An 11,972-nucleotide genomic window follows, 5' to 3' on the forward strand; every position below is an offset into this window, starting at 1 on the left:
CCCCACTAGGGACTGGGGCTTGTGCCCCAACTGGGAATTGAACTGCAATCTCCTGGTTCATAGGTTGACACCACACTGGCCAGGCTACAGTTTTTATTTATTTATTTATTTATTTATTTGTTTGTTTGTTTGTTTGTTTGTTTGTTTATTTATTTGTTTGTTTGTTTGTTTATGAGAGAGGAAGGAGGAAGGGACAAAGAGAGAAAGAGATACCAATTTTATTGATTTTTTAAGACAGAGAAGAAGGGAAAGAGATAGAAACATCGTTCATGCATCATAGTAGTATACTTCAACTCCCACTACCATCATCATCACCATCCTTGCCGCATCTTATACATAGTAAGTACTTAAATGATTGCTGAAGTAATTGACTCAAAATGAATTACAAATCTATTGGGAAAGATGTGCAGCTCCTTGTCTCTAGGAGTATGACCAGATCCAATTGTATAAAAATGTAACAAGAACTCTTGCCACCCACTCCCTTTAAACAAGTGACTAGGGGTTGCACTCACATAGCTGCAATTCCTTAAAGGTCTCAGGTTAGACACCCGGGTTCTATTTATTGCCACTTCCCATTACTCCAGGACCAGAGTGAAGGGGGAGGTAAGGAGCCAAATGTCAGACTCAGCGATCTCATGCCTTCGAGAACAGTCAATGTTTTTTAATGTATATATTTTTTATTGATTTCAGAGAGGAAGGGAGAGGGAGAGAGGTCTGCAGCTCATATGGTGGCTGCAGGTGACACAGGTTCCCTGTAGGAGGCACAGGGCCTCTTCCTCCCAGGAGACTATAACACTCATTAGTTATTTAAAAAAGACAGTATCAGACAAAAATTTAATTGATCTCTATTTTAAAATGAGTATAATTAAAAATTTCCCTTAAATGTATCTTAAATATAAATTAATGTTATTTGAATCATAAATCACACATAGTCTAAGAAGGTCAGTATAAGTAGCTCTAGAGAAGTAGCTCTAGAGAAGTGGGTAAAGATTTGATTGCACTAAAATCAGTTAACTCGCCGAAACCGGTTTGGCTCGGTGGATAGAGCGTCGGCCTGTGGACTGAAAGGTCCCAGGTTCGATTCCGGTCAAGGGCATGTACCTGGGTTGCGGGCACATCCCCAGTGGGAGATGTGCAGGAGGCAGCTGATTGATGTTTCTCGCTCATCGATGTTTCTAACTCTCTATCTCTCTCCCTTCCTCTCTGTAAAAAATCAATAAAATATATTTAAAAAAAAATAAAATAAAATCAGTTAACTCTCCACAAGAAAAATTTTATTTCATAACCTGAATTAATCATGAGGGGAACCTTGCATAAAACAATGGATGGCTCAGAACTAACGCAATTCCTCTTTGGAAATCAGCTCACAGTCTTGGTGATGCTTGTGGTGACTGGGATCATCCATTACCCCATTATTCCTTACAAAATACAGCTCAGCACATGTTAATAATATAACGTATTATTATATGTTTCATCAGATATTACATATAATATATGATGCTAATAAATTATTAAAAAGAATGAAAAGGCTTTTGGAGGTTTAAGAAGTAAAAATGGCTTTGAGTATGGCTTACTTTTTTCACTCTGATAATATCTTTGTGGGTAAAAAAGTTGTTTAAAAAATTTCATAGTGAATTCTGTACACAAATCAAAACCATAATGTATTAGAAAATTCATGAGGGAAAAAGTTGTTTCATGAGCTTACACCTTGTTTTCTGAAGCCTAGATATTGGAGTTTCAGATATGCCCAAGTCTTAGATGAGAAGAAGTCAGACTATGTCTTAAAGAAGAACTAAAAAAAAAAAAGATTATATCTAAAAGATGTTATTAATAATAATTATTAAACCATGCATATAAAGCATTTAGCATAGTTCTAGTATGTTAGATGTATTCAATAAAAGTATTATTATTCTTTAATTTAATTTCTTTCTATGGCAAATAGCCATAATAGTTATCCTATATGATAAAGAGCTAATATGCTAATTAGACCGGATGGCGGAACGACCTTCCTTAATGACCACTGTGCAGGGTTGGGGCCGCAAGGGCCAAGGCAGCCGGGGCCTACTCTTGCACGAATTTTGTGCATTGGGCCTCTAGTATTAAAATAAACATTAATATATTAGTAATTGTCATAGTCACATGACAGTTTATAGATAGGGTTTTATGGATGTCCTATTCCCAATTGGGCTGTAGTGACATTGGGAAAATACAGAAAATTGCTTCTGTAGTTCTGTCTAGATCACATACAACATAAGAGGCTATATGTAACCTTTGGTTTGGTGTGAACCATATTAAACAAATTAGCCAATATTAGTGGGGAAACTAAGTTGGGTAAAAGAAAGCAATTATACACCATCATTATGCAGGACCTTTTCAAGAATATTTTTTAAAATGGTGTCCAATCCATTCCACATACATATTTTAAATCTGCATTTATAACTCTCCTTTTAAAATTAGGCTGTTGCCCAAAGCACTTATGAAAAATGTCTAGAATTTAGCTGAGGACTTTATATAACCAAGATTATGGTATTTTCTTAGTATATAAACCACCCTTTACAATAATTGTACTCACACCATATTCTCTCAATTTCTTAGTATACAGACACTATTCCCCCTTAAGGCACCAAATTCCAGAACACAAAAACAAATATTAAAAACTAAGAAGAGAGTCAAGTCAGACCATCTTCCTGTTCCCCAGCATCTGGTTTGACTGCCACATTGAATGGTAATTTGTCCTTCAAACTCCACTCTGTTACACAATAATCTAGAAGAAATGGCAGGTCCCTCCTTCAAGGTGGATATTTCTCAGAGAATAATTGGGGTTAACAGTTTTGATTGGAAATTGATAATAAATCTTGAGGTTGAAGGTTAATTGCTGGTAACAAATTATCCTTGTGACTAACAACTTCCTCTATAACATTAATAAAAGTCTCTTGATTTGTGTAGTTTTCATGTATATTAATGTTGAAGGATGCTCTAAGACTGGCTGAAGCAGAAGAAATAACAGAAAGAGGGCTCTGAAAAAAACGAAAAGAGGAGAGAACAAGAAACGAGCCCAGGAAAGCATGGAAAGTTGACAGTCTAATGGAGAAAGCTTTTAAATATTAATTATTACTAAATAGCCTGATGATCACTTATAAGTTACCACATTCCTTTAAATCTTGTTTTTGCTATTAGTTTATCTAAACCATTTTTTTTAAAAGTGTGAGTGTAGAAGTAAAAACTCCTTGCTAGGTATACATTATTAAACTTCCTTGACGTGGCACACAAGGCCCTGCATGGTCTAGCCACATACTACTGTTTTTCCTGCCTCCGTCTCCAGCCACAACTCCAGTAAGGATCCCTGGTGTCTTCTCTGTCTGGAATATGTATGCCTTCCCTGCCTACCTGCTCCCCATCTCATCCCACCTATAAGACAAATGCCTATTTTATCTTTCAAGGCACAAATGTGACAATTTCTTTGCAGTGTTCCTTGTTGCGCCAGGAATAAAGGTATTTAAAATATATTATATCTGTTTTCAAACACTTACGTTGTAATTTATTTTACTAAACTACCTTTATCTGTAAGTGTGTGCACTCCTCAAGGGCAGAGATCCTGACTCATTCACTTTTCATTCCTAGCACTTGGGGCATTTTAGTAGTTCAATGCCAACTGAACTGAATTATGCTAAATTTCTTTTGGAATAGAGAAAGAACCAGAGTTGGAGTAGGCTGCCTTCTTTTCTGAAGAATAAACCAAAGGACCATAATATGAAAGAAGTTGAAAAGTCTAGAAAAATATTTAACGAATACTTGTAATTCTTCACTGAAAAACACAATAGTTAATATCCATTCTAGATCTTTGGAGTAAATCACTTTATAGCTGCCTTATAGCACTAGTTTAAACAGTGTACACAAACTAATATTAATGAAGAACAGCAACTCTAAACCAAGTATAATAATTCAGTTTCTCAGAAGCAGAGGTTTTCCAGGTATTAAGAACAGAGCAGCCATCTAAAGCTGGAAAGAAAAGCAAGAAGAAGCTGTGATGAAACAGAGGAGAAAGGAATGGAATGCTAACTTGTACTAAAGAACAAGAAAAGAAATGAAGGGAGGAAATAAAAGCAAGACGCCATTCCTCTGGCCATTCTAAAATTCTGCTGTGCCAGAGGTATCTGCAAGAACAAGCACATTCATCTCTTTTCCAGGCCAAATCTGGATTCAGCCCAGTGTTGATGCCTGTCTTCACTCTCAAACATTTTTCTGCTGACTTATTTTTAAGATTAGTATTTGATTTTACAGCAGGAAAAAAAAAGACGAAAAAAGACTCTCCTTTTTTGTGTATGTGTCAAAAATGTAATCCTTTGAGACCTTTTGTAGGAAATACAATGTACCCAGATCATGACATCTAAGAACAATAAAATTCTTTTCCTCTTCTGTAGATTTTTAGGAAAGTCTCTTATCATTTATTAATTAGTAGCAATCACAATATCATAAATATGATACTAGCTATCATTATTATTTCTATCACCTTCCTCTGGACTTTTTTTTTTTTTTACCATGTTCTGTTAGATACACAGGCTTACACAAGAAAGACACAGATAAATAGATTTTAGTTTGTTCATTTTGGAAGGCAGGGGTTGGGCAGAATTATTGCTAGAGCCTGGTGGCAGGAAGGTCATCGCTCAGGAGATGGCTCAGGAAATTCCGTGGTTCTCCATGCTTTAATGTTTACTTTCTGCTTCTTTGATTAACTAAGCTAGTTTACACAAATGACTTTTTACAGGTAGTGACCAACTTATTTTCCTATCGTACCACCCTGAATATACAATAACTAGGTCTTAAGTTTTATTTACATGTAAAATATATATTTCTTCAAACTGGGAAATGCTTTACATTTCACATTTTTCCTAATGTATTTATGAAAATACAATTAGTTTAATTATATATTACATTTTGAATTAGATACAAGTTGAAACAAAACAGAAGGTGACCTAAGCACTCTGGGGGTGGAAAATTCTTAATTAGTAATTAATCGTTCTAAGGAAATCATCTACCAACAAGGCAAACATCAAATATATTATGCTCAGCCCTGGCCAGTGTGGCTCAGTTGGTTGGAGCATCATCCCATGTATCAAAAGGTGGTGGGTTTAATTCCTGATCAGGGCACATACCTAGATTGCAGATTTGATCTCTGGTCCAGGCACATATGGACGGTGACTAATCAATGTTCTCTCTCACATCAATGTTTCTCTCTCCCTCTCCTCCCGACAACACCACTACCTCTTGCCTCCACCTCCTCCCACTAAAATCAATGGGCGTGACCTCGGGTGAGGAATAAAATATATATAATGCTAAGTAAAAGAAGGCAGACATAAAGAAACATATGTTATATGATTCCATTTATATAAAATGTCCAGAAAAGGCAAATTTATAGAGACAAAAGGTATATTATATTAGGGGTTGCCGAGGAACAGGGAGTAATTCTAAGAATTTGAAACTGGCTGTTAAGTCACCATCTTCAAGAAAGGCTTCATAAGTTAAAGAAGCATGAGTAGAGAAAAGTGAGAAAAAACAGTAGGGGGAAAAAACCATAACAAATTCCCAAGGATCTAAGATAGATCATGTTATAAGTGGAACATCTTTAATAATAAATAAAGCTCTGAAAGATTTATAGCTCATCTGAGCCAATGAAATGGTCTGCTCTTATAAGAATGGTAAGGATATGTACACGATCTTTTCATTAAAAAGAAAATATACATGCAGTCATTAAAAAGAAATAGGTATTAGGTATATGGAAGGGTCTCCAAGATGTACTGTTCAGTGAAAAAAAGCAAGGTAGGAAAACAGTGTGAATGGTTTGATAACTTTAGTTTAAAAAAATGTAATTTTATCTGTATATTCTGGCATAAATGCACAATTTTTCCCAACCAGGAAGAAATAACTAACAGAGGAAATGGGACAGAGATGGGAAAGGGAGCTTTCATTTTGCACTGTGAATCTGTATTATCTGAATTTTCTAACCATGTATATGTATTACTTTTATTTTAGAAAATGCCCATTTGGTTGGTGGAATTACTTACTATATTAGAAAGAGTAATATAAGCTCCTACTGGCCATGAAAATGATTTATTCACTCTGCTGCCCACTATATATTGCCTGGCATAATAACTCTGTATGTTGAGATGCGTAATAAACTTTTGCTGCATTGAAAAAATATACTAATAAATATTATTAAAATACTTTTAAAGTAAGTTTTAAAAAGACAAGCAGCTGAGTCCAATCTTTGAAGTCAGGCTGAGCAGGAGCCAGGAGTTGATACTGGCTGAGCAGTATGCGAACGGCTCATTTGCAGTCGGTGGCCAGGATAACACTTTACATCTACAGATTTTCCTGAATTAAAAGATGCATATGACCCAGAAATAATTTCCCATAAGACAGAAATTTAGAAAGCATCTAAGAATCAGTATGACCCGCCCATCCCTTCCCACACCTCCCGTGTCAGTTATCAATGCAGAGCTCTTTTCTCCACATCTACCTTTCTTTGCTCTGCTTTGTGGTACAGGAGCTGGACCTGCCAACAGTCCTCCTTGCCAGCGGTGCACTTATGCCAGTACAGGGCAGTGAAGCGACACTGAAGTCTGAGTGGTGTGCTTTTTCCTTCTGGCTCCTGTGACATGCACCCAGAAATGCTCCCCAACTTAGCAAGTTCCAGTGGTACCCCAAAGAGTGGCTTCCTGTGAAGTCTCACTGGCACCCTAGTGAGTGGATCCCTAGCAAGTCTTGCCAGAACTCCAGTAGGCAGTTTCCTGCTTGCCAGCCCTGGAATGTGGCACCTCCGTGAATTTCCATGCCATCCACTGGCCACAGTAGCACCTCTCCAACAAGGTCTGGCTCTCAGTTTTGTGGGGGAAGGACCCTCTTCCCAGTTTTCTCCTTTCCTGGGGACTCTGCCTGAGCCTAGAGGTACCAGCTGCTCCCTTTACCTGCTATACTTGTATTCTATAGAATTCTCTTTAATTCTTAGTAGTTAATCCTGTTACTATTTAATAAAATTTAAGCTACTTAATTAAAATTTCCCTGCTCGTTTTACTGGTGTTTCTGATTCCTGACTGGACCTTACCTAATTCACACCCAAAACAAATCAAGCCAAACCAAACCAAATCATATCAACCCAAGCCAACAACAAAGAATTAAATTGGTAAACCCACTCTTAAAACATACATCTGAATGTTAGGTTTGATAATACAGAGAAACACCATGGCATTTAGCCCAACTTGTTAACTAATTGCATTAACAACTCCCATAAAACTAAAAGAGACAGTGTGGTAGTTTTGTGATGTGTAAATGAAGCTAAGCTAGAACTATATTTTCCTGAATTCTCTTCCCTCTATGACTCCAGAGAAAGTTGTCCAAGATTTGGAAGGCAAAAACGAAGCAGCAGCCATACATCTGGAGGTCAGTTTAAGATGCCAGGTGCTCTTGAGTTCATAGACTTTGTCACTGATCTGCTGGTTCACCTTGTTGACATGGAGAAGGAAGAGCTCCTAGCTCTTCCAGTTCCTGCTGGATCTCTTCCTTCAGCTTCTCCTAGTCCAGGGCCAGGTGCATGTGCAGCTCCATGGCCAACAGTGCTACTTCTCTTGCAGGTCACCTGCACTGTCGAGGTGGGAGGACGTAAGAGGTAGGCACAGATTCCAGTCTGTCACGGCAAAAACGCCCTGCGTCATGTCCAGCTGTTCTTCCCGATTGCTGTCCCGATGACCTACAGAGACCTCAGGCCCTAATTCAAAGACTTCCATAAGCTTTTCCCACAGCTTCCATAACACTGTAAGGGCTGGTCCCTATAATAAATTCCTTACTTCATACCACTATGGTGTTTCTGTTATCAGGGTCAAACCCTTACTAATATACATTGTAAAATGGTTAAATGATTCAACCCCCCCCCCCCCCAAAAACATAAAGGACCTGTGTCACTTGAGCAATTGGGTTTCTACTATCAATTCTTATTTTCCCTATGTTTCTCCTTATTTATTTATGCACAATATCTAGGTTTTAAAATAGCTTAGATGTTGAAGTGGGAAATTTTTTTAATGTCATTTTCTTTAACAAATGCCCATGTGAGCACTCTTAAATGCTATGAAGCTAATTAGACATAGGTTGAAGTGATCTAGCTACTCTGAGATATAGAGGCAAATTTCCTAGGTGGCTTACGATGCAGGAGAGCCTGGCCTATTTTTGTGACAGTGTTCTCCATGCCAGCAGAGGAATGAGATAAAAAAAACTAAGAACTTAAGCTGGGCAGGAAGACCAAAAGATGATGTCCAAACTCCAGCAATGTCATTAGTTCCACACCCAAATTCATTTGTTGACATTTTTGCGGTTTAGCCTTGTTTCCTGATCATGCTCAGTGTGACTTCCCAGTTCTCAAAAGTGTGAACCTCATAAATTCCACTTTCGGTTTTAGAAGAGGGCAAGTAGGAAAAAGAGGGATATTCAGTGCTTGGCAGCAGAGAAAGAGCTCTTGATTAGGGAGAACTTTAGGTTAAGACCTTTAACTCCAAGACTGTGGACATACTATTTGAAATAGAGTTTTTAGAAAACTGGTCTTATCAATAAATACTTTTTGAGCACCTACTAGCTACTAGGAAAGTAGCTAGGCCTCATCAGTTAGAAATGGTGGATGAAATAGAAAGGACAGGCAGAATAAAGAGTAAGACTACTGCTAGCATCTAGGGGTATGATCTTTTCATGGCGAGGACTCTACCTGAGGCACATCATCTGGTGCCTCAAGACCTGGATATTTAATAAACCCATGAAAATAGGGAGTCACTTATGCTGGAAGTCCTTCCATGTTCCCTGTTGAAGTCCCAAAGCTACTGCGTATGGCTCAGCAGTGAGTCAGCCTGGAGGCCACAGGCGTGTTGTTTCCCACTGCACATCTCAGAAGGATGTATTACCTGTGCTGTGCAGAGTGTAACTATTTAAATTCTTATAAGTTCTCCACAGGAAAAGAGAGAATAAAAAGAACTTGCTGAATTTATTTGCAATAAAACTAATTTCTTTATGAAAAGACATGGATAGGAGAAATGTAATAAATGTAAGTGACAGAATCATGAGATTCACTAAACATTCCAGAAAATTCTCAGAAGGTTCATAGACATTGTCAATGAAGTTAAACTCTAATTTCCACCCCTATAGATTTATTTCGTTTGTCCATTTATTCATTCAACAAATATTTACTGATTGACATGAGAGTATCACATCAGGTAAGACAGACAATATCCCAACCTCATGGAATTTACTTTCTGTGGTGGGGAAAACACACAAAAGTAAACAAATAAATACATAACATAATTTCAGTTGGTATAAAGTGCTATAAAAAGTGAAGCAGGGATGAAATGGGTGGTTCTGTTTTAGATGATTTAGTATCAGAGATTAAAATTTCTACACATAGCATACAATAAATGTTATAACAAATATAACCACAGATATGTCTTAGACATACTGGATTCATGTACTGAATACATTTATATAAATCATAATGAGCTTATATATATATAGATTAATGAAACTTACCCTATAGAAAGCACTGGTCAAAGGGAGTAATGCTGCAGCAATGTTATACTCCTCTAAACTGGAACAATCCTTAGACAAAACAAAGAGAAATAAGTATTAATTAGCACATTTATTGGAAATTATAAACATATGGAAACAAAAATCTGGGATACATTGTTTACTGTCCAATGGGTTTTTTTTATTCCAAATTGTTACTAAGATGTACTAAGGTAGGTTTGGGAGAAAAAATACTGTCCCTGAAGCACATTCTTTTAGAAATGAGATAAAAATACATTTTGAGAAAGACATTTTGATATGCTCATGATGAATAGCTAGCTTTACTTATCTGTTTTCCAAAAATTGTTATAAAGTATGTAATTCATAGAAAACAATTTTTGGAGGTGTTTTTTTAAAAAAATATATTTTATTGATTTTTTACAGAGAGGAAGGGAGTGGGATAGAGGGTTAGAAACATCAATGAGAGAGAAACATTGATCAGCTGCCTCCTGCACACCCCCTACTGGGGATGTGCCTGCAACCAAGGTACATGTCCTTGAACGGAATCGAACCTGGGACCCTTCAGTCCACAGGCCAATGCTCTATCCACTGAACCAAACCAGTTAGGGCTTGGAGGTGGTTTTGATACATTTAACTATTGCATTTCATTGAATCTAAATACACATTTTTTTTTCATATTTTAACTTCTCTGAAACTGGAATGCATTTTATAATTAATTAGAAATATTTTTTCTCTCTGAGTGTCACATACAAGGGTATTTTGTTATTGATCAGGCAAGAAATACCACTGATGCTAAAATCCATTGGATAAAATGTTGTTGGAATAGTCAGAAAATGCTACTGATAATGTGAAATGGTATAAAAATAATATGGCAATTTCTCAAAATTGAAAAATAGAATTATCATATGATCAAACAATTCTACTTCTGGGTATATACCCAAAATAGTAGTGACTTGAACAGATATTTGTACATTCATGTTCATAGAGGCACTATTTAGAATACCCAATATGTGAAAACAACCCAACAGAGAAATGAATAAACAAAATGTGTGCATGCATGCATGCATGCACAGAGGAATACTATTCAGTCTTAAAAAGGAAGGAAATTCCAACACATACTATAAGGATGAACCTTGAGGAATTATGCTAAGTGAAATAAGCCATACTATATGATCCAAACTAAAGAGCTTCTGCACAGCAAAGAAAATCATCAACAAAATGAAAAGGCAGCTTACTAAAAGGGAGAACATGTCCAGTAAGAGATTAATGTCCAATATATTCAAGGAACTCATATAAGTCAATAGCAAAAATACAAATAACCCAATTAAAAAATGGGCCAAGAAATTAAATAGACATTTTCCAAAGAAGACATACAAATAGCTAACAGGTATATGAAAAGGTACTCAAAATGATTATCAGGGGAATGCAAATCAAAACCACAATGTATCACCTCACATCTGTTAGAATTGCTATTATCAAACAGATAAAAAATTACAAGTGCTAACAAGGATGTGGAGAATGGAGAACCCTTGTATAGTGCTGGTGGTAACGTAAATTGGTATAGGCACTATGAAAAACAGTATGGAGGTTCCTCAAGAAATTAAAAAATAGAACTACTATATGATCCAGTAACTCCATTTCTGAGTATATATCCAAAGATGATGAAATAATAATAATTTTTTAAAAAATCCTTACACAAGGATATGTTTCCATTGGTTCTTAGAGAGAGACGAAGAAAGAAAGATTGAATGGTTGCCTCCTACCCATATACTAGGTGTACCAGTTAATAATGGCGGGTTTTGTAATCATAGAAAACAAGATAATTTCAAGAGAAACATCAAAAGTGCTTTATTCCAAGTAATGTCCATCGCTAGCTACACATTTCCCTCATCTTTCAGGTAATTTGTGGATACCGTACCAATAGAACTTTTCTTGTTTTTAGGCAAACCATTCAGAGACCCAATTTTCCACTTCTTCCTACGTTTTGAAGTGCTGCTCAGAAAGTGCATGTGCCATTGATCAGAACAAGTGGTAATCTGAAGGAGCAAGGTCTGGTGAATACAGTGGTGGGTTAATACTTCCCAGGCAAGATCTTTTAACGTGTCTTTAACTGGTTTTGAAGTGTGTGATGGTGTGTTATCATGAATCAAAATTACTTTGCCATGTCTTCTGGCACATTCTGGTCATTTCACGATCAAAGCATGGTTCGAATTGATTATTTGTTGTCGGTAGCCATCAGTATTAAGGGTTTCACCTGGTTTTAGAAGCTCATAATACACCCCACCTTCCTGATCCCACCGCAGAGCATTGTCTTCTTTCCAAAGCGATTTGGCCTTGCAGTCGATGTTGATGGTTGACCTGGATCAACCCATGATTTTGTGCATTTGGGATTCTCAAAATAAATCCACTTTTCATCG

At 36.8% G+C, this 11,972-nt stretch overlaps 1 protein-coding gene across 4 annotated transcripts in view; it reads right to left on the minus strand.

Annotated features, from left to right (window-relative positions):
• Positions 1 to 11,972, minus strand: part of SBF2 (SET binding factor 2) — a 319,520-nt gene that overhangs the window by 92,273 nt on the left and 215,275 nt on the right. For all 4 annotated transcript variants that reach the window (XM_014545863.1, XM_014545862.1, XM_014545864.1 and 1 more), the window contains one exon: positions 9,559 to 9,627. In XM_014545863.1, the coding sequence (XP_014401349.1) occupies positions 9,559 to 9,627 (69 nt within the window). The remainder of the gene's footprint in view (positions 1 to 9,558; positions 9,628 to 11,972) is intronic.

The sequence above is a fragment of the Myotis brandtii genome, unplaced genomic scaffold, assembly GCF_000412655.1.
Source record: "Myotis brandtii unplaced genomic scaffold, ASM41265v1 scaffold422, whole genome shotgun sequence".
Taxonomy (NCBI): domain Eukaryota; kingdom Metazoa; phylum Chordata; class Mammalia; order Chiroptera; family Vespertilionidae; genus Myotis; species Myotis brandtii.